The following is a 23,707-nucleotide window of genomic DNA, read 5'->3' as shown; positions in this document are numbered from 1 at the left end:
CTAATGACTTCTACATCTGCAGACCTTCACCATTCATATGAAGATTGAGTTCTTGACTCTGATTGGTGGGGATAGGCTAGTGGTTGTTGATGATTGGCTCACAGGCAGAAAGGATGATGAGATACAGCCAAAAGGAAACGTGTTGAAATTCAATGGAAGGATATGCATTGCTCTCACCTGTTGTATTTCCACTTGTTCTACTGCTGGAACATTTTTTGGAACAGGCTAATTTCTTAGATTATGTGAAAATGTGGTAACATTTTACAATAACTGCACGCTATGAAGCATTAGTTAAGTATGAGTAAACACTTAATTCATCAGTTTATAAATGATGGATTCACCATTTGTACATTAAGTATTGAATAATGCTTCATAGCCAGCAGTTATAATAAAAAGGTAACATTTTATAATAGCTGCACGCTATGAATTAAGTGTTTGCTCATACTTAACTAATGTGTCATAGTGTGCAGTTATTATAAAATGTTACGTAAACATATTAATGCAGGATTAGATGCAGAAAATGTTTTTGGTAAATAACTGTGATCTACTACTTTGGTGGTTAATGTTTCAAATAGGTCAAAGCGGTTTTGCGTTTCAGTTTATCCCTATATATTTGAATTGTGTATTTATTTTGAGGAAAAGAGAGACAACGTACATTATGTAAATGAAAACGAAAAGTCCAGAAATAACTTATTAAAAGCAACATTTAAATATGTCTTTGTGGTTTCTATTTGAGCATGGACCTCCAAAAAAAGCTTCATATTCGTACGGAGTGTGTGAATCTATCAGAATTTGATTTATTCAATAAAAGTCTCAAACCTGAATTTCACATTGCACAGCTGTCAGTTGTCATGAGGGGATTTTCCTTTGACTGACCATCAGATCGTTGGTTTCCCACATAGAATACCAGCGTTTCAGTGTGTTTCACTTACCAAAGATTCCCAGAGACCAACCGAGCCTCAGACTCACACACATACACATACAAAGGGGGTCGGGAACTACAAATATAGAACAGTCATAAATAGAATAGATATTCCATGTGCAGGCTGGATTACAGAGCACATTTGTGTATGTGAGTCCGTGTGTTTGTGTGTCCCCTGGGCACAAGTGTCTGTTCCCACGACCTGCCCTCCATCCGTTCTTCCTCTCAATCTGTTCTTCCGTCTTCGCCTCCATTCACTGGTCAGTGTAATCAAACAGAGGCCTTGGCAGGAAAGTGAAAGGGAGAGTCCGACCACCATTATAAAAAAGGCAATGTCCGTCTGTCTCCCTATCATCACAGGGCTGATCAGTCGGACGTCTGCAGCGCTGAAAAGGAACTAAGTACATTTTCTCAAGTACACAACTTGAGCACAATTTTTTTTGCTTGAGGAGTTCCATTTTTTGCTGCTTTGTACTTCTACTGTATCTCATTTCATGGGGAAATATCTTACTTTCGTACTGTAGTTCATTTATCTGACAGCCATATAGTTATAGCTACCAGTGGTTCCCAATCTGTAGGGCTTTATCTTTGTGCCCATTAAGAAAAAAACTGTGTCTAGATCGACACTTTGTCATGTTTCTTGTCTCTGTTAGCAGGCATTTCCCTGCTCAACTTCTCAGATAGTTTCATTTCAATAACAGCATGAGGCCCAAATAGTTAAAATGATTATAAACAATCCAACAAATTAAGTCTGTAGCAGAACTTTGTCTCCTATTATTTCCCCATTTGTCATCTGCCTAAGTTAAAAATAGCTCCGCCTTGACCAGCTTTAACAGTGGTATACTACTTATGCATCAATTCATCAGTAGTAACACTCTAATTATCTATTATATAGTGACATGTCAGTCACAAGAGCACAATTACTTACTAACTGCTTATTTTCCTAACAAGAAAACATTAAGTTTGTGCAACAAAATTCAGGGAATGTTTCCATTCATTCTTCAGAGCAGGTATTCAACAATCTCTCCAAATACACAGTATATTAACATAAGATTTGCATCACAAAACACTGTATGTTGTTCAGAAATAGACAATCAATCTCTCAAATGACATCAATAGAATAATTTATGCCATCTCCCTGTCTTTACTATGTCTGCAGTGACACATGTAGACAAAAAGCTTTATTCTATTACAGCATGGTGGGTGGTGATTTTGTGCTATGGCACTGAACAATTGAATACAGGCTGGGTTGAGTCATCAGATTCACCTCCTGATTATAGCCCACAGTGAGATTGACATGAGGCCTGCACATTGTGAAGTTCGTATTCAGTGTCAAATACAATCACATGGGATGGCCGGTACCATAATTAGAATCTGAAAATGCTGCTTAGCAAGCTCCAACACATCCTGATTTATTGAGCACAATTATTCTGTTTGGTGAAGCATTGCCATTTATACATCTGACATCAAAAAAAAATCATCCTTTAATACAAAGTATTGTAAAAATAGCCACGAAAGGACAGGAGCTGCTTTTCAAAATAAGATCAAGAGACATCTAACGACCGACTAAATTGCGGGAAAAAAATATTCTTTCTTATCTTCTATATCAAGCTGTGAAGAGCTTTAAGGAAAACGGCTCCATTTAAGTATTGCGACACGTTATTTGTGTGAGCAGCTTTTTTAAGCCTCAGTATAGGAGCTATAGAGTCACTCAGAGCTGGCTCAGTGTCGTCAAAGCTGGGTCCAGACTCCAGAGCTATTTAGTTAAGAGCTGACGTTGTTTACCTTCTTTGACGTTTGACTCCCCAAATGAGCTTCATTTCATTGTTGTGTTCCCAAAGAAATGGTGCCATGTCTCCAGAAAAGGACTTTGTGTGCTTGAGGGGTCAGAGCAAATTTATTCCTGGTCATTGAGAATGATGTCGAAACAAACTTCACCATCCTGAGGGGAAGAAGAAACATAATTGAATTCCAAAAATAATTGTATTATCCTCAAGATAAAAAACTTTCTTGTTCAGTTTTTGTGCATTGACCTTCCTGAACCCATCTCCCTCATGATATTTGAATCTGTTTTTACACGGCACCCAAAGATCTGAAAGTCAGCTTCCTTGTGGTTTCTCTCTGTTTAAGGGAGCCGTGGTATGACAAAATCAGAGCTTGAGTCATAAAAGAGTTGAAAAACCAGATCTTTAGTGTGTGTAAACACGGCCTTGGCCAAAGAAAAGAACGGGGCTGAAGCAGTCCAGATGTGTTGGGACTATGGGCAAATCAGGTACAACATCTCCCATCTCTGTTTCCTCCTGCAGACATGAGAGTCTATGCCGGGCTCCAACTCGCTATGGATCATTATCCGCCTACTTCCTCTCTCTCTCTCTCTCTCTCTCTCTCTCTCTCTCTCTCTCTCTCTCTCTCTCTCTCTCTCTCTCTCTCTCTCTCTCTCTCTCTCTCTCTTCTCTCTCTCTCTCTCTCTCTCTCTCTCACACACACACACGCACACACCTCATCAACATCATCATCATCATCTTTGTCTTCATCATCACCATCATCATCATCTGGATACCAGCCGCTGGTTGAACACTGTTGCCTATACAGTCTCCCTCCCTCCTTATTTCTCTCTGACACACACACACACACACGCACGCACACACACACAGACACACACACACACACACACACACACACAAACACACACACACACACACACACACACACACACACACACACACACACACATCTGGAAACAGTCAAAGCGTCTACATGCACGGGGAGGGGGGGCTACCTCTCTCTCTCTCTCTCTCTCTCTCTCTCTCTCTCTCTCTCTCTCTCTCTCTCTCTCTCTCTCTCTCTCTCTCTCTCTCTCGGTATCACTGCAGAGCTGAGCTGCAGAGGCAGCAGAGGCAGAGAGAAGACAGAGCTCCAACTCCCGATCAGTGAGACACAGACAGACAGACAGGCCACCAGGCGGGCAGACAGACAGACACACAGACTGACAGACAGATACACCGCCGGACCATCATGGACTGGATCAGGACAGAGAGACCGGTCTCCGGATGAGACAGGGCGGCCTGGCTTCTGTTTTTTGGGGGGACTCTGCTATAGATACGTGGAATAACCGACAACCTATTGGGAGATTTAACCCCGTGCTACCCGTGATGGAATATTTACACTCTTCTCATTTTCTAAATTGTCTCCTCTTCTCTTCCTACTCCTTCTCCTCCTCCACCACTACCTCCACCACCTCTTCTTCATCCTCTCACAATTTGACACGCTGCTGAAGATGCGCACGAATGCGTCTTTTGCGCACTTCCATTGCGACCGTCACTGACAGCGCCCGTGCTTGGTAACCTTTTGAAACCTTTCTTCTTTTTTTTAAGTCAACGGGGGAGAGGAGAGAAAGAAAGAGAGAGGGAGAGAGAGGGCGAACGAGGTGTGAATTGAATTGAACGCGGTGCTGGTCTCATGTTTCTCGCCTAGGGCCCGGATGTACCGAGAGATGCACCGGTGCGTTTTCCCAACCGGTTCCGCCGAAAGCTCCTTCTTTTTTCTCGCCTTCACCTCCATCATGGGGATTAGGTAATATTCACTCCATCCGAAGACACCCTCCCCATAAACAAAAATAACGGAATACCCAAGACTGTCCGTGTCAGACAGTTCCTTCTTCTTTTTCCCCTTTTTAATTTCTTTATTTTTGGGGGCTGTTTTTCCTCCGCCTCTCCAGCTTTGCTTGCCCTCTCTCTCTTCCATTCACCTATAGGGATAACGCCGGACGACATTTATGGTAAATGAAAGCAAAAACATGTACATCCCGGAGGACACCCTTGAGAACCATCAAGGTATGTGGTGTCTTTTATATTTAAAACTGGCAAACATCTTGTAAGTGTGCATAGCAGAGGGGAGGGAGTGAGAGAAGGAGGGAGGGAGCAAGAGAGGTATGATGGTCTCGAAATGGGGATGGGATGGGGAAAGAGGAGGTGGAGAAGGAGGGGGGGAGAGGGGTGTTCGCTCTCTCCTTGTTTTCAACAGATGGGCAGATGCAGTTCTCTTTCCTCCACTTTCCCTCCGTGTGCAGTTTGTTTATCAGATCTTTCTCCCGCATGTGTGCAGTTTGTGAACTTAAGAATCACGCAACAGGGCTGCAGGTATAGCCGCGGACAGATATGGATGAGGCCTTTTTTTTTGTTTTAGTCCACACTTGTTGGTTTGATTGGGCCTGTCCGTCGAGGAAACTGTGGCATTATGGGTGGGCAGTGGTCATATTTAGCCAACAGGCTGTTGTAGGCGGGGGACGTTATTGTTTTGGACACGTTTGGAGATCTGGCAGATCGTGCCTCCCCAAGGCTCTCCGTTTTGGGAATAAACAAAAACTGCACATACAGCTCTACGTGTTTTGGACCATATGTCAGAAATGAACACACACTGGTCGCGAAGGAGCTGGAAATTGAGCAGCGCCCACCGACACGCGCACTCGATCACCACCGAGCCTCCCTTCTTCAATAATCAATTTTCGTATTTGTCACGTTTTATTCTAAGTTTGCATCAAGTCCGCAGGACTCCTGAATAGCGGCGCGCGAGAGAAAATCGCCTCGAGATGACAGGTGGCAGTATGGAGGGCCTGCAGGACTTATTTGTCTGCTCAGAATTGGGTTGATGCTGTGCTATTTTGGGGGGGGAAAGCAGCAGAGGACAGTCGGTTGGTTCGCACAAGACACGACTGAAGTTCAGCACGACGACTTTTTTTTCCAGCGTTTAACAAGCAACACATGTGAAGCGAGAGAGTCGAAATCCAGGGCTGTGGTTTGTTTGACGGTGAGGAAAGGGTCTGTTTGCATTGCGCAGTATTACGCGTCGCTCCTTCCACCCACGTTGCAGAGAGAAAGCCCAGCAACGCGTTGGTTTATGGCCGGCCGGACCTCGTAATTCAGCAAAGGGCTCATTTATCAGATCACCAATATCGTCGTCATGACCATCATCTTCGTCGTCGTCGTCGCCGTGGTCCTCCACTTCCATCACAACCACATACCTCTCTGCCTTGGCGACAGGTTCCATAGCAACAGGGGATGAGGAATGGGATGGCGGTGTATGGGTGTATATGTGTGTGTGTGTGTGTGTGTGTGTGTGTGTGTGTGTGTGTGTGTGTGTGTGTGTGTGTGTGTGTGTGTGTGTGTGTGTGTGTGTGCAGCTGTGTCGCAGCGAGTCACATTCACCAACAGTTTGTTCCGAGGAGCAACTCGTCATCACATAGTTTGATGATAGGCAGATTAAACACAATCCCACAAGTGTGTGTGTTTTTGAGAGAGAGAGAGAGAGAGAGAGAGAGAGAGATAGAGAGAGAGAGAGAGAGAGAGAGAGAGAGAGAGGAAGAGAGAGAGAGGGAGAGGAAGAGAGAGAGGGAGAGAGAGAGAGAGAGAGAGAGAGAGAGAGAGAGAGAGAGAGAGAGAGAGAGAGAGAAACAGACCACATTCACCTTGATTGCCATGATGTCATCTTCATCTATTTTTATCAAAAATGGGCATTTTCGTCCAAGTTGTCCAAAGAAGTAATGGATGTTATCAGCATCACCATAAAGTATAAGAACTTGAGGAATCAAGTATAGCTCGTTGTGGTTGATATTACTTTTTGCAGGAAAGCATTCAGTTATTTTAAATGTTAGGTGGCCCTATATAGCCGGGCAAGAGGATCAGTGCCAATATAGCAAGCGTTCTTGCGGTGAATGCCATCCAAAAGTATAATACATGAATTCAAATGTCACAGCAGAAGGCATTGCACAGCATCAGTGTGAGTTTACAGCACAGGGTGCAAAAGAGCAAAGCCATAGATCAGGCTTGTGAATGCACAGTGTTTGTGTCATCTGTCTACTGGAGGTACGACCCTGACGGGTGACTTGCCTGTTCAGGTCGAAGTGAAACAACACCAGACGTCTTGCAGAACTGAATAGAATAAGCGTATTTGTATCATGTCTCAATATGCTTTTCAACTGCTTGCTTATCCATGTAATTTAAAGGCACATTTCTAGTAGACGTATCTGAGGCTGAAGCCTACCTGGGTGGTGGTTTCAGCACCATGGACAGTTCATTCTTCTATTTGTCTATTGACAGCGACATGACAGCTATTGAAGAGTTGCAAAGACAAGACATTGGAACTGAGCTGTCCTGCTTTGCTAATCGTTTTGTCACAGCCTTGTTAGCTGAGTTCATTCAATAGGCATCTGAGTGGCATTAGAATTGTAACATCCATTTATGCCCAAAGGACCAGATTCACTGTGTTTCGTGTTTGTAGTGAAACCTGTCCACATAGATTTATTAGGCTAAATTGACCTGTGGTATTCCTTTTCTTTTCTTTGTTAAGAGCAGAAGTGAGGGGGACTCAGGAGGTGGATATCATCGGAGGCACTTAATGAGTTTCCCACAGATTAAAGATGACAGCATTCTGGGTCGGTGTAGTTACTAGAGAGACCATCTTTCGACCAAAATGATCAGCAGCCCATCATTTTAACTCGAACTCACAGTGTGTACGAAGATGATGAAGATCTACCAACTCCTTAGACGCTGCCTGCCGACCCTGACCTCTCTTCTCCGTCGATGGAGGCGGAAGAAAAGACAAATTTGTTCTTGAGGGATTCAGTGACACCAAGTCCTGACAAAGAAAACACAGAGCAGACGTTATGGTATATTTTGACGCTTTTGTTATACCGGATGCCAGCTTTGTGTTTGTCATTTGATTTTTCTCTCCGTGATTGTTTCGCTTCCATCTTTCCATCCACTCTGTAATTCAAACAGACTTGGTGTCACACATTGAATGCACTGCATGCTCATGTTCGCTGAATGCAGCAATTATACATCTATACAAAATCAAACGTTTTACAAATGAATAGCTGTGCCTGTGTCTTTAAGACGCACAAACCCGAATCACAGGCTCGTCATTAAATACTGCACACTGAAACAAATGCACACCTGTGGCATCTCATGTCATTGTATGTAGAGCAGGGCCATTATTTGGAACACACAGACACACACACACACACACACACACACACACACACACACACACACACACACACACACACACACATACACACACACACACACACAGAGAGGCACACATGTACACACTCATTACAGCAGCAGTTTACAGCAGCGTAATCAGTGAGTTGATTTTCCCTGTGGGCATTGTGCCAGAAGCATGATACCTCCGTTAGGGATATTAATTGGTTTCCGATGGTTACCCCGGGGTGCTGGCCACCTGCCAAATCACCTCACACTAATGATTCGACTTGATATGCTCAGTGATTCCATTGAAGTCACCTCAAAAGACATGTTGCAACCGCCAGTGATGTGTTCACTTCATATGCAGCGTCTCACGTTGAGCCCATGTAATGTCGCCCATGTGTCTGCAGAGGTTTATCGTACGCTCGCACAGGCGACCTTTCATATGAGAAATATACTTCCAATCATTAGCTGGACTTTAAGGACTCGGTTTTGTTAGACCCATTCAATGGTTATTATAACTTAGAGAATTCATTTCATTGTATTTTTTTGTGAAATAACAAACAAAGACAACAAATTATTTATATTTCTTAAAAAAGAAGGTGAAAGAAAGAGGAACTGCACATTGGGAAACTTCAGTGGGACAGTGTAGTGTGATAGGAATACGGCTTTCTTTGTAGCTTAGGTCTGTATAACATTAAGAGCTGTTTTTGCACAATAACTCTACTATAATCAAATGTTATTTTCAGTGACTGTTCTTTCTTCAAGCCCCCCCCCCCGTTTAATGAAACAATCTTCAGAACTCTGACCGGATCTATAAAAAAAACGCCAGCCAGTTGAACGAGCTCTTGCATTCACACACGAGGAAGCGTTAGCGCGTGCATGCATGTCCGCGAGTCCGTTGTGTCTGTGAGTAATAAAGACACTGTGTCTCTTTTCAGTGACTGTTCCTCTCCACGGTTTGCACAGAACGTTATCACCTTTAATAATTCAGTGCTGAGGGAGAACAGTTGCTTGTGTTGAAATTTCGTGCTTATTCTCACCTTCTTCTTTCAAATTCATTCAACTGCAGTTTGCTGACCACTGAGCTGCTTTAACAAGGGATAGGAGTTACTAATTTAGTAGTTGTTTTTCAAGTGATATGGTTTCTTGGCCTACTGCTGTTGTCTCACTGCTCTTATCAGTGTCATCTTCAGAAGCAAACAAAAGCTTGACAAACCCTCTCTTGTGAAATACTGTATAGTTTAACATCTTCTGAAATACAAAAAAAGACCACTCTGAGAGGCATAGAAGGAAAAAAGTCTGTGAAACAAGTCTGTCAGCTCATCAGGCTTTGCGCTCCACATATAAAGGGTAAGGGTAAAGCCACTGTATGTGAGTTTAAAGACGTGTTAGTCACTGGTTGTAGCAGCTGTAACAGAGGATGTAATGAGCGATTAAAGACCAATAAGCATTAAAGAAGTTTATATTGGGGCCTTGGAGTGTGTCATGGCTTTGCTTTAAGCATGGGACTCAACAACAGCTGCTCTTTAACGTAAAACACCATCTGAGAGACAAATACGACACATGAAAGGAAGAAAAGCGACCAGGGCAGGTGCTGACTGAAGGAGAAAATAGAACAGAATGGCAGATTGCATGAAAAGATATTAACAAAGATAGGTAGAGAGAGAGGAGAGTAAAAAAAAAGAAGTGTGGTTTGGAGCGGGACAACAGGGACAGAGCAGAAAGACAGGCTGGCGAGGAAACAGAGGGCCCAGAAAGGAGCAAATGGAGGCAACCAATGGGGAGAAGGAAGGGAACTGTAAGAGAGAGGAATAAAGGGATGAAATGAGCGGGAGTCGGAGGGATAGCCAGAGAAGTGAGGGAGCTCAGGAGGAGGAGGAGGAGAAGGGGGCAGGATTATCCGTGACTCTGTCTTGCTTAAGCCTCTGGTTGCGTATTGGAAATCTATCCAGAGGCTGTCCTCTGCTCTTAGTGCTATCGGGCCTCAGTCTTCATTTCTGGTGGGACAATACGCCAACACCGGGGTGTGTGTGTGCGTGTGTGTGTGTGTGTGTGTGTGTGTGTGTGTGTACGTGTGTGAAAGAGTGAGTATGCAGTTGCAATTGGCCGCCTGCCCATATGCATTGTACCTGCTTGGCTGCCTCCGTCTGTCTCTCTCTCTTTCTGTGTGTGTGTGTGTGTGTGTGTGTGTGTGTGTGTGTGTGTGTGTGTGTGTGTTTTAAAGGTAGGACACATAAGCACATGTCCAAACTGAGCGGAGATTGGACACACTCATCCTCCTAGTCTATTGATCTGGCTGAAGCCACCAGTGGAAATAATGACTCCAGACCTGTAGCATCCTTTTTTTTATACTCCCTCCCTTCCTCTCTCTACTGCATTCTCTCACTGTCTTTTTTCTGCATATTCTCCTCGTTTACCCTAAGTAACCCGTACGTCGTATGTGTTAATTAATATTTAAGTGCTAAAGGGCCTAAAAATCCTCTGAAGATCATTGCTGAAAAAGAATGTTGAGGGGAGACCTCTCAAATTCATTTTGCAGGATTTTTCCGCTTGGATGCAAGGGCATAGTTTCCATCCAATTTTACAGTCTCGGTTTGATTTACTCGCTAAATATCTCTCTCAACAGCTCCGTCTAACTGTCCAGCAGCCATTATACAGATGAGTTTTGTGTTGATAAAAATATTGGTATCTACTGTAGCTCGTCTTCAATTACTGCCATGAACTCACGTGCTTCTCCGCCGTTAATTTCACCTCTCGGGTTACTAACAACCCAGGAATTGAATCATTTAGTCTTTATTTTGACTTGAGCTTGTTTTGAACCCCACACAGCAGTGAAAGAGTAATACAGTAGTTCAGGAGTAAAACTGCAGGTCTCTGTCATTGAAACTAAAGTAACAAGACACAGCTACACACATATCAGTCACATGACATATGCAATAAAGAAAATAACACAGCGTCTTCCATTAACATGAACCCAAACCCGAAGAAAACGTTACAACATTTCACCTAAAACAAATCCCAAAAATAATAGAGCAATTTTTTTTTGCCATTGACAATTATTTTGTAACAGTACCAAAATTATGGAAGCATGATAACCACGTACTTAAAAGTATATTAATGCAGTATTATGTATCCATTTATAGACAGCATTATTTGTTGAATCCTGATATACGTAAGGATGTAGAAACCTGTTCAATATTTCAGCCCTACATGTTGTTTACATGTGAACCTTGTGACTTCCATCAGAGTCTGCATCCTATTTCTTCTGCTACATTAAAATGATGCTACACAGGACAAACAATCCAACAATTGTGTGTCTCTACGTGTGTATGTTTCCCCAAGTTACAGGAGAAGCTGAGCGATAGAAGCAGTCTATATTATTCATGGGCAGCCATGCAGTTCCTCTCTTCCGTCTCTATCTGGTCTGTCCTTCTTTCTCTCCTCGTATCCCAAAGTGTCTTTATCCGTCTTTCCTTGTATATAATTTGCTTTGTTTTCTCTCTCTTTTCCCTCTCTCACTCACTCACTCAGCCAAACATTCAGCGCTAGTTCATTTCAGGGTTTCAGAGCACATTTGCTTTCTTCTATGAATTAATCAGTCCATCTGCCTGCTTTGACAGTAACACTCTCAAGTATTCAAGTAATCTAACCACAGAAAAGCATGATAGAAAACATCATTTATTGTCCCGACGGGGGACGCAGACCGTAAGCTCAACACACAGAGCACCGCACAGCACAAAGTGGACAACCCACAACTCCATTACGTACAAGAACAACTTGCGTAGTGCTCTATAAACAGAAAAAAAGGTGTAGGCAATGTAAGTGCCAGGGATGTGTGTGATAATGGGTACAAGTAAATATATGGTTATAGCCTTATATAAACACACATTTCTTCTGTTTGTATGTGATGGGCTTAACCATGTGAGCTTGAGACTATAAAATGCTCACCGTGATTTCTTTGTGTTTTGTGTCGTTGTCACCAAACTAGATCAGGGTCACATTGATCCTCATGTAAGTGGTGATGGTTTTTGTTTTTTTGAGGTTTTCAGGCTCAGGTGCAGTTTGAGTAAATGTATTCATGTTCATGCACCAGTGCCTCCTGTTCAAAAGTTCATATTCAAATCTGATTTTGAAAAAAAAAAGAAAAAAGACAGCCTTATAATAGTTCTTTGGCCTATTATTTTGACAGTAAACATAACATAGAGAACCCTAGAGGCACCAAAAGGGTTTGTGACTTGTTGTTATAAGAGCATTCTGATCATTTACTTAACTAAACGAGTGCAGTGAAATTAAGAATGCTACCTATATATAACATGAAATCATTATAATAGTTTTATGATGTATGCATACAGTATTGATGGACACAAGCGAGGTGGGTAATCCTATTTGGGGCAATGATAAAAGACTTTAGATCATTTAGAGAGGAAGAGAAGTAATGCATCATCACCTTTGTTTCACTTTAAGAGAGTGTGTACGTTTTGGGACGGACAGAGGGGAAAACGTGCAACAGAGATGTTTTAAACGTGCAGCGCCACAAAGTTGCTCTGTGAATCAACAGTCTGCGTCCGTTTAGTATGGAAGGCACTCAGCAAGCTCGACACGTGTTGGAAAAGTTGTCAGCGTTTGCCAACCAAGAACTTTAGATACTAAAGGAGCAGGTGTTTTTGTCAGAATTTCTTCTTATTTACAAGTCCTAAATGTATTTTCCCTGGCTTCCAGACTTCTTTATTCAATTAGATGACAGATGCTGACAATGTGCTCCAGATTTATATTCCATTACGCTTAAGATTGAATGACGTAATTTCTTTGTCAAACATGTTTGTCACATTGTATTGCTGTTGTAACTGCAAATCCATTTACTTGGCATAAATACATCTAGACTTGAGGTTGACTGTGATGGATTACACAACTCAAATGAGTTTCGATAGTCTTCAAATTGATTTTTGTGGTGAATGAAAGTTCATCACTTTGTCCATCTGAGCTCCGCCCTATTCAAAACAAGTGAGAAAAAAATAACGAAAACTGTCTTATTTATGTACAATAAGACGTAATTGCTCAAAGCAAAAACATGTTTTAGGAAATTGGTATTTTTGGGCCTCTAATGTATCATAAGATGTACATGATGACTAGTTAAGGGGCTTAAAGACATCTCTTCCAATTTATTTTTTATGAGGCTGATTCAAGATTGTGAAGAGGTAGAGAGACGGGGAGAAGGACGAGTAAAATGAATTCAGAAGAAAAGGACGAGAGGAAACAGAAGGGGAGGAATGTTAGTCACCTTCAGGCTCTCAGCGGGATCCTGCCTTCTTTACCACAAGGGATATGTGTCTGTGTGTGTGTGCGTGGATGTGTGTGTGTGTGTGTGTGTGTGTGTGTGTGTCTGTGTGCACACTTGTGTTTTTGTACTAAACACTGACCTGTGTGTTTAAGAGGAAATTAATCCGAACAAAGACGCTCTTCCCTATCCATCAGCTAATTGAAAGCAGAAAATTAGAGTTGAAATCATGTCGCTCCAAGTGTGTCTTCTTCCTAATTGAAGAACCATAAATGATTCTATTTCATGAACAGCAGAAGTGTTTTACAGTGCCATTAGTGCATATATTTTTAGCCTCGGTGTCCCATTAGAAAATGGAGGGTTTTGTAAAATTAAAGAAATGGAATAAGGTCTCTTATTCCCAACGAGCTGCTTCTATACCAGTCACATGGTTTGAAAAGTCTGCTGTAACGTATGTCCTTTTAGCAGCTTGTATTTGTAGATGTAAAAATGTTTTGCTTTGCTCTGTGGGAGGGAGCGTCACACCTAGCTCCCTAAAGAAAGCGTGCCATAAGTGTTCCCCTGCTTACTCGTAAGTGTACATATATCTCTCTATCTTGCTTCTGCTTATTTTGGCACTCTCACAGGAAGTGAGGTTTGAGGCACAAAGGATGTACAGTCATGTGTTTCTGTCGGGCTCTCAGTTCCAGCAGTCTTGTTAGTCGGTCCTCTGGTGGGCTTGTCATGGATGGATAGCTGCACTACAGAGAAGGTGGTCTGTCGCCATGGGCCTCTACACACACACACACACACACACACACACACACACACACACACACACACACACACACACACACACACACACACACACAAACTCTGCCGTGAGCATCACCCTGCTGGGTGACAGCACACAGGCAAGATAGATTAAACTAAGAGTGGAGTGTTGCGTCTCTTAGTGTGTGTGTGTGTGTGTGTGTGTGTGTGTGTGTGTGTGTGTGTGTGTGTTTCTGCCTCTGGGTGTGTGTGGATGTGCATTTTTTTGGGGCACTTTCTTCTGTGTGCGTGTCTGGGGCTGATAGCTGTCAAATCACTTCTTGCAGCTAAGAATCATGGGTAACAAAAGCCTGTTGTGTAGCCTGGGGCATCAAGCACTTTCTGTTACTTTTCTTAGTACGGACCCAGGCAGGAAAAGGTTAAGAAACAATTCAGCATGAGAGAAGGAGGGACAGTTAGTCTAAAGATAACATCTTTTTAAACTGACCTTGTTGGCAACACTGTTTTAAAAAATTTATATTTTGAGTGTATGATTCTGCATTGAGTTTACAGCATGGAAAGATTATGAAAAGATCATGTTTATGGTTAATAAAAGCAAACATTAATTGCAGATATGTTACAGGACACCCTAACTTCCATGGCCTTACGTTGCACCTCGCTACTTAAAGGAGCAATCTCAAACAGATAACGCTCTAGGGGCAAACTATATTTCCGGTTTACAAGCTAATTTTAAGCCAATAAAAATCACTGTCAAACGATAGGCTGTGGAATCCCAGATTGCATTTCACCTAATGCGTTCTGCCTCTTTTACTCCAGACAGACTGTTTACCTGCATTCAACTAAAGCCTGCTCTTGCGTGATTGGTCACTACTAGAAACAGAAACCAGAACACTTCTGATGCCAACGTCTTGTGACTGCAGAATGGGGTCATATAGATTACATATAGGGCATCTGCATCGTCATTGAACAGTCAGTGCCCGTGATGTTGGGCTGCTTTAGAAGTGCTGCAGGTGTGCGCTGATCGGTATAAATCAAAAATAGATGTTTCCATTTATAGCAGGGCTCTGCTTCCATGTCAGACATGGAAGAAGAAGTAGTCATGCCCACGGGGCCTCTGTAACACAAGTGCTTGATGTTCATCTTGCAGGTCTCTGTAGCTCATGACAGGCCGCAAAAGCATCAGGAATTTAAAAAAATAAATAAATCAACACTACATACTTTGATTTAAAGGAGTGCTCCAAACTCTCTGTCTCAGGTCTTATGTTAGACTCTAACCCTGATGACATCATCATTAGTATTTTAAGTCCCTCTCTAGAGACATTGTGGTTTCAAAGTCTACGTTCTGAGTGTCTGACCTTGCTGGTATATGGTTACCCAATAAAGATAACATGAATAAATATCAGAGGAGGACCAGTCAGTACGTTGGCTGCTGCATTGAATACATCTATGGAACCAGCACCAGCAGTCGCTTTGAAAACACAAACATTGAATGTATGATCTTTCATCTCTCCGACCCTTTTATCGGTCTAGCCTTGCTCTGTTTCTTTATGTCAGCCCGCTATGTCTGCGTATCTGTTGCGGCCTCTCATCCGTTCTTTTCATCGGGCGTCACCATAGCGACCAGTGCTGGACTTGAGAGGATGAAACTAAGGTTATAAGGCCAATCTTCAACAAATCTGGCTGTATTCATGTCTCTTCCCCTCTTCTTTTAGACTCCATTGCCACTTTCATCACTCCTCTCTTTCTCTCGCTTTCTACCTTTATATCTCTGACTCCTAAATATTTGCCAGCTGTGTGTGTGTATACTCTATTTTCTTTCCTTCCCTTTCTATCTCCTCTACAACCCACTATTCTTATTAAGACAAGGTATGAAATGACCCAACTATATAGGCCACCAGAGTGTCCTTGACTGTCTATGTGTGCAAAAGAGTGTGTGTCCTGCTATCCCATCTATCTAGGCCAGTCTTGATGTGTGTGCTCCACGGACCACTTCCCCACGGACCACATTGTATGTGTGTGTGTGTGTGTGTGTGTCGGAGAGAGAGAGAGAGAAAGAGAGAGAGAGAAAGTGTGTATATCTGTGTAGAGCAGTCCACTTCCCAAAAGACCAGACTCACTTTCACACTCTGGAGTCATAATGGCTAAAACAGGCTTGTTACAGGACTCCTACAACAGTGTGTGTGTATGTGTGTGTGTGTGTGTGTGTGTGTGTGTGTGTGTGTGTGTGTGTGTGTGTGCGTGTGTGTGTGTGATTCCACCTTCAGAGCTGCGTCTGTAACCAGCTCTTTAGGGTAGTAGCTTTCATGTGACTTTTTAAAGGCGATCATCTGACTTTTCCGCTCGTGCCACCATGAGGTAGACATTTGTCTACCTCATGGTGATATTCATGAAATGATATTCATTTCAGATATTCAATGTCCCAAAAGGATAAATTATCTTTCTGTATTCAATACTTTGCCATATGGCCAAATTCCTGCTAAACTAATTCCCGTGGCCCTTAACTGTGTTATGTGTTGATTGCTAATTAGCATACTAACATGCTAAACGAATTGAAAAGAGAAAACAAATGTAAATATCAACTGTAAACACAATATGTTAGCATTGGCATTGATAGAATGTTCATTTTATAATTTTAGCATTTAGCTCAAATCCCCACTAAGTCTCAGCACACACCTCATAGAACCGCTAGCATAGGATAGCTTATTAAAGCTTAGTCTTGTTCTGTGTGTGTGTACATGTGTGTGTGTGTGTGCGTGTGCGTGTGTGTTTGTGTGTATGTGTGCGTGTGTGTGTGTGCGGTTAATTAACAGATATACCTTTTCATATTGAGGTATCAGTTTTTTGTACGAACCCATGTGTTTGTTGCACATTGACTATTTGTGTATTTTGTGTTACGCACACTGAAGAAAGTCTTTCAGCCTCTCAATCAGAAGCACGCGCACAGAACGAGACCCGTCTTCATGTCGGCCTTCCTCCTCGCACACAACGTATCCTGCTTGTGTGCGTCTGTGGTTTCCACCAAAGTCCCCCATGGAAAAGAGTGAGTGATCACACACTCTGTTTCAGCCAGCTGATGGGAGATATTGGGCATGGTGGTAGTTCAGATGTAACTGTCGCTATTCGTCTTTCTCTCTGCACTCTTCCTCTTTATTCCTGTTTCCTCCTCTTCACTCCCTTTTTTTTTTATCTCCACCCTTTACCAAAACTCATCTTCTCTTCACATCTGCGATTTGTATTCTCGATCGATATGTCTGAAAGAGAGAGCGAGCGAGAGCGGGGAGATGATAGGTTTTTTTGGGGGGGATTGGCTTGGCGCCTGTTGTGATGTCATCAGAACAGGAGGCGCGACATCGTCTGTTGTCATGTCAACCAAAAGAGATTGAACATGCTCACAAAGGGAGAGCCAGATTAAAGGAGGGGATGAGGAAGAGACATAATCACAGTCCATGTGTAACATGTTGGGATTTTAATAGTCTTGTTATAATTTTCACACGCAAAAACTCAGTATAATACGCACCTCGGCCTGCGTAGACGTCGGCCCCTCCAGTGTTTTCAGCTGTGGACGGTGTGAAATGTCATAGCCGGTCTCCTGCGTGCGTGCGCCTGCTTTGCAGTGTGATAAAGTTGATGATTAATGACATTACCTCAAACGTGGCAGACGGGTAACCATGGCGAAACCACATTAAACAAACACTGTGCTCCGACTGGGGCGGAGAGAGAGAAAGAGAGAGAGAGAGAGAGAGAGAGAGAGAAAAGGGGACACAGGACGAGGAGGAGGAAGATCCATTGTGATCGTTGTGATGTCCTGATGGTTTGTTCTCCAGCGGTGGAGGCCAGAATACAGCTCAGACCTTTAAAGGGTCAACTCACTCAAAGATAATGAAGTGCTGCCATGTCAGGAAAGAATGACATAACCGCTTTTCTATTTGTAACTGGAACTGTTTCATGGTCACTCGTGTATCGAGCGATTCGATAGCCTTCGGTTTCTAAAAGCTGCTATAAAACCCACATGTGATTCGAAGCAATTTCCTTGATCCTCATTTTCCTCTGACCCCTTTATCTGTTCACCATCCATTTGATCACCTCCCCTCCCTCTGTCTGCTCATCTGTGGTGAGCAGCAATCTTCTTTCCCCCCAACCCCACCCTTTTCCTTCCATTTCTCTCTTCCGTCCCTCCTCTGTCCTCCTCCAACTGCTATGAACCCTCTCGTTTCCGTCCCCCTAGTCTTCACTAATGAAGCAGAGATCTGCTTGGGGCCATTTTCCTCTCTATCAATATTCTATGGCAATTATCAAGGCTGGGTTATTAACAGTGACAGAGGGAACCGTGTCACACTGCTCAGTACCCTTGTTACGTCGCACACACACACACACACACACACACCCACACACCCACACACACATGTAAACGTAAAACAAGCGCGTGACGCATGTGTCATATTATGTGTCGCTCTCATGTACAGACACTGACAGATATATGTGTATGTTTGACTGATGCCAATAGGTCATGCATGTCATCTCAGTATGATTGAGCTCTGGGATTAGACGATGCATCTGTGAAAAAGTACTTAACGTCATCTATTGGGCGACTCTCGAAGGATCGCGAACATACAATTCAAGGGTCATGTGACTAGTCAGGAGTTCTGCTATGGTGTTGACTACATTGGCTGTGCAGAGCTACTACAATACATCTGTAACATAAACATCACCCTTGGCTGTGGGTTTGAGTCAGTGCCAGTTATTTGAACGATTACATTTAGGTATGATAGGATTATCAAACACGCCTGTTGTCTTTTTACTTTCACAGTGACATAAAAGTAGCTCACTAGTTAAGTCTTTAGCTGCTTCTGACAATCACAAGCCTCTTTTCTTGCAAATTGTAGCTCATCTTTCATTACAGTGTTTAAAAAGAACCCCACGTTTAAACCCCTCAATTGCTTGTTGTCAGGGAACTTTAAGTGCTGTACTTAAACTGGAAAAACCTACATGGTGTAAAATTAACACTACACTTCTGAAAATAGCAGCTATGCTAATGTTCCCAGAATAGACTGCTGCAAGAATGCGTCTTAAAACCAGGAGTTGGCATTTTTTGCTCTTCCGGTTCCCTCGTCTCATCTTGGTTTTTGGTTAGGTGAAGTAAGGTCTGTGGTTAAGACAAGCTAAAGAGACTTTAACCTTTTGCTTTACGATGTAAAACACATCAGTAGATACCCCTTTCATAAAGCCTCTGTGTGTTTTAAAGAAGGCGGTCATCACGCCGACTACTACACCTTTACAACTTTGTCGTGTTTTCTCGCTCATGTGACTGATTATAGCTCAACTTTAGCAAAAATCATAAAAATGGTGTTCATTTGTGAAGCTTTTCTTGTTGAATAAAACATGTAAGGTTCTTAAACTCATGTGAGCCACAGAGCATATTTTCTGTAATTATTCAAACCCCATTATATAAATCCCATTGGTGTTTTGTTGAAGTGAAGCAGTGCGCTATGTACTTCTGGAGTATCGGCCACTGAGCAGCTCTCCAGCTTTCACAGCATTTTATCCTAATCAACTTTTCCCCTCATGCCGACCACTGCCTAATGTGGCAGTGGTGTATTAAATGATCATTTCCACAGATTTAACTTATGCTGATGCTTATTATTGCCAGTGCTAACAGCTCAACATGGCAGCAGGTTTCCAAGTGTTAATGATGCAGGAAGTCATGTCACAACACAGTTGGGGCTGATCGGGGCACAGATGTTAAGGGGCTCGCTAGACTGGCTCCTAAGGTGTTTTCCTAAGGTGGGCCGGGAGCAGAAACAGATAAAAAAATAAATTAAAAAAAGCAATGGTCTTTGAACCATCGTCACCACAGGATCCGAGATTGAGTGTGCCTAAATATGGTCGACTTTCGCTGTAGGAGTCAGCCTCATTAAAACAAGCACATCACTATTTGTGATAAACGGCAACTTGTGGTGCTTTGGGGAGGACCAGGCCATGAAAGGAAGTCCTGTTCACTGCTGGTCAGCAAGTATATTTACAGTAATATTTGCCAACAGCCGGCAGCTCACATAGACAGTCACACAGAAGAAGAGAAGTAAGTTTAGACAAACATTCACGTTCATGATCAGTTCTGTGAAAGTTTGAAAGACCTGCATGTTTCGGGTGACGCCAGCAACAACCTTTTCTTTATGAACCAAGATGTAAAAGATGGAGCAGTTGACTGAGTCCACGGACACATACGCAATAAATGGACTATTTTGGGAACAACACATGAGCAAAGGGACTTACTGTTCATAAGCCGCTGGTCAGAGCTAATATAAGAGTATTACTGACATGTAGGTCTTGCCAGAAACAAGCACTTGAGGCCGTGACCTATGCTTTAAACACTGCCTTAAATTATAGAAATGGCTCCAGATTTAGACGATAGTTGGCTAAATTTGATGGATTTGTATTCCATCAGAATCACATCCAACAAGTTGCCTTTACAAATATACTTATTTATCAGAATATGTTACACTGTTGCTGACATATAGCCAACATTTTCCATATTGCATATATCTGTCATGTTATACTTTCTCTCAGGAATAAAACTCAAAGCTATCGCTGCAGAGGGGTAGCCGCTATATTGGGATTTAGTGCTTGACAGTTCAGACATGCAACATCAGCCAGTCCCACAGTCGCAGCCAACTGCTTGTTGACTGCCCAATCTGATAGGACTGACTGATGAGAGGGCGTCCAACTAACACACAAACGCACACTCGCACAAATATATATGCAACACAGTCAAACATCAGGCCTGTCAAGGTAAATGGAAATCAGCACCACAATCTCTTTCTTCTTCTGCCTCAAACGCACACAGACACACACACTCACTGAATGCACAAATACCAGAGAGGAAACAACATCTGCGGCATCTGGCCGATCCAAGCTTTGATCTTAGGTCATATCACAGCCATCCAAGAGGAACGTGTCATCTGCCCTCACTCATGTGTTGTTTGTTCTCCGAAAAAATTAAGAAAAACACAGGGTGTCTTTTTTTGAAAGAACAAAGTCAGCGCTCTGCAGCACACGCATGCATACTAACACACATATCGTACACACATGTTGGACGTCTTGTCACCTACAATCACGGTCTCCGTCTTCACTATGAGTCACTCCCTTTTTCCTCTCTTTTGCTTTCGCTCAGTTGCTGTCACTCACAGTGTCTTTGTGCCAATTCTGTCCGTCTTCTGCCTCTCCGTTAAATTGCTTTGCGTGTGTGTGCATGGACGTGCATGTGTGTGCATGTGCGCGCGCACATGTGTGTGTGTGTGTGTGTGTGACTGTACCTCTAAGTCAGACATCTGGTGGCTATCAGAGTTAATCACCCAAGCTTCCTATAGCCACCCATGACACTCAAGCTCACGCAAACACACACAGCGGCACACGAAGCAGACAGCACATTAGACACTTTTTGAAAGAAACATCGACAGCGGGGGCTGAATAAAATGGAGGGCAGCGAGAGGCCACATGAAATAAGGAAATAACGAAGGGTAGGAAAGGTGGCGGCATGTGTGAATGAGGCTATCACACATTTTGGCATTCTAGAATAGTAGAACTTGATAATGACAGTGCTGTGCCACTTAAATTGATGTGAACGGGATGTGTGAAATGCCCAGACAGCAAGGCGCAGTGTTCGTCTAGTGTGCTGGAGGCAGGTGAATGCGTCGGAAGGGAAACACAACCCAGATTAATTCATGTCTGATTATCGAAAAACGTCCGACCAAGAAACGTCACATTCTGAGGTTTAAAACCAGCGATTAAGATATCTGTATGCAGAGGTCAGAGTCACTCTAATATCACAAGCTCTGCGATTTGGACACAGACTTTTCATGGTCAGGGTCAACAGTAATTTGCAGGGCTGAGTCAAGGCAGGGCTGTCCTGTCGGGCGGGACAGGTCAGGGCCTGGAAATGATAAATCCACTTATGAAAGTTAGACAGCGAGAGGGAGACAGGCAGTTCTTTTCCACTGACACTCTGCTGCCTTCTGTAGTCTCTGAGCCAAGCTACACCACAGTAATCACGGAGAGGACAGACAGTGTGCGACGCCGATGGCGGACTGCAGGTGAAAGGTCAAACAATGTCTCATTTGTTTCGCCTCCTAGACATATCATTATTTTTTCCATTTGGCCGAACAAGTAACGTGTCCTATGTTTCCTTGTCATCTGGCTCTTGTTTGTACTCATTGTGTGCTCACTGTTGGCTGTCTCTATCCAGAGTGAGACTTTCCATTATTTATTAAGCGTAGCCGTAATGTGACTTTGTCCACGCTGTGAGTTGTGCCACGGCGCTCCGCACATGCAGCAAAGCAGTTGTCGGCCTCAGTGAAGGCAGCTGTACTGCATCTCAACTGTTTACAGTGAAATAGACAAGGTCGGGACACCTAGTACAATCGCAATGTGCCTTTCTGACTCTGTCTGTCTCTCTTTATAGCACTCTACTTTCATCTCTCTCTCTCTGCTTGAGTTTGTCACAAGGTTTAAAGGGGGAGGTTCCCTTGCTGCATATCTCCAGGGCGGCAGTAAGAGCTTTGTCATGTATGTTTTATTGCACGGTTGGTATTATCTGTGTCGACGTGGGTCCCCATCTCAGCAAGTTTAAACTCCAGGCAATCAAACGTTTTATGGGAAAACAATTTTACACGTGTCTCCACATTTGTAGATTTTGATTTTCTTCACAGCATCAAAATTCCTCTTTTGTGAACCGAGAAAATGTCTCTTAAATATTTTCTTCTGAGAAATGAATGAACCGTTATTTCTATAAATACTATTTTCTTTACATGGTGTTTACACGATGGCAACAGTAAGAAAAGCTGTGAAAAATACTATATAATTTACATATCTAAACATATTGCGTCAAGATGTGCACTGTTCTGAGATATTTCACCCAGGAGTCTCTTTTTATTTTTTCTTTTTTTCAGTACATTAAATCTCATGTCAAATAATACTAAATATCTCATTATGTGCAGACCTGCCGCACAAAGTGACAGGAAATTGTGTGTAATGAATGTCATGTTTCTATCATTAATCACCTGACCTTAGAGAAGAAGCTGTTCAGAAAGGCGTCTCCTCCTGTGTGTGTATGCGTATGCTTGCGTATAATCTTAAGAGCTCTTTTTTTTAGTTAATATTCATTCAGAGTATTGGACTTTGATTCCTCTCTGAAGGCTTCTGTTGATTCAGAGATAAGCAGACAGACGTGCTGACATGGCCAGAGAGATTACTGTGGAGCACAATATGGGAGAAAAACTGGTCTCACCACTTACTGTCCACTGTCATCCACAAACGGAAAAGACACATAAAAACACACACACGCCGCGTTCTCCAGTCATGCTGCTGCCTCCTGGGATCCGTGGGAGCAGCTGTGCTAGCAGTGCAGTCATAGTAAATCTGAATTTTCTCCTAATTGACCTGCCTGCTTAGATAAATGTGAAAAGGAAAAAAAAGCATCCTGAGAGAAAAAGTGTTTATTTAAGTCAAGAAAGCACAAACAACCAAAAATTGAAACATTAATTATTGAAGAAGATGGTTAATATTTTGTTTAAGTATCTTATCTAATTAAGAAATATTAGGTTGTTTAGTTTTGAATACAATTTCTACAATGATTAATATAGTAGAATGGATTTATTCCAATCCAGTTAAGTAGAGCTACTTTATTTGATTAATTTTTCAGTTCTTGGCCATAATTTATAAACAGCTTTTGGGAACTTGAAGCACTCCATCACAATAATCACACACGGTATAATTACT

At 42.7% G+C, this 23,707-nt stretch overlaps 1 protein-coding gene across 5 annotated transcripts in view; it reads left to right on the top strand.

The window, feature by feature from the left end:
* The first annotated feature begins 3,823 nt into the window (after positions 1 to 3,823).
* cacna1c (calcium channel, voltage-dependent, L type, alpha 1C subunit) overlaps positions 3,824 to 23,707 on the top strand; it is a 174,273-nt gene continuing 154,389 nt past the window's right edge. For all 5 annotated transcript variants that reach the window (XM_068587063.1, XM_068587062.1, XM_068587061.1 and 2 more), the window contains exon 1: positions 3,824 to 4,755. In XM_068587063.1, coding sequence (XP_068443164.1) covers positions 4,698 to 4,755 — 58 coding nt within the window. In that variant the 5' untranslated portion in view covers positions 3,824 to 4,697. The remainder of the gene's footprint in view (positions 4,756 to 23,707) is intronic.

The sequence above is a fragment of the Clinocottus analis genome, unplaced genomic scaffold (genome assembly GCF_023055335.1).
Source record: "Clinocottus analis isolate CAN_PGR_092001 unplaced genomic scaffold, fCliAna1.0.p SCAF_20, whole genome shotgun sequence".
In the NCBI taxonomy this organism is placed as follows: Eukaryota; Metazoa; Chordata; class Actinopteri; order Perciformes; family Cottidae; genus Clinocottus; species Clinocottus analis.
Note: the sequence above shows the minus strand (reverse complement) of the source record. Positions and strands in the feature narration are given on the sequence as shown.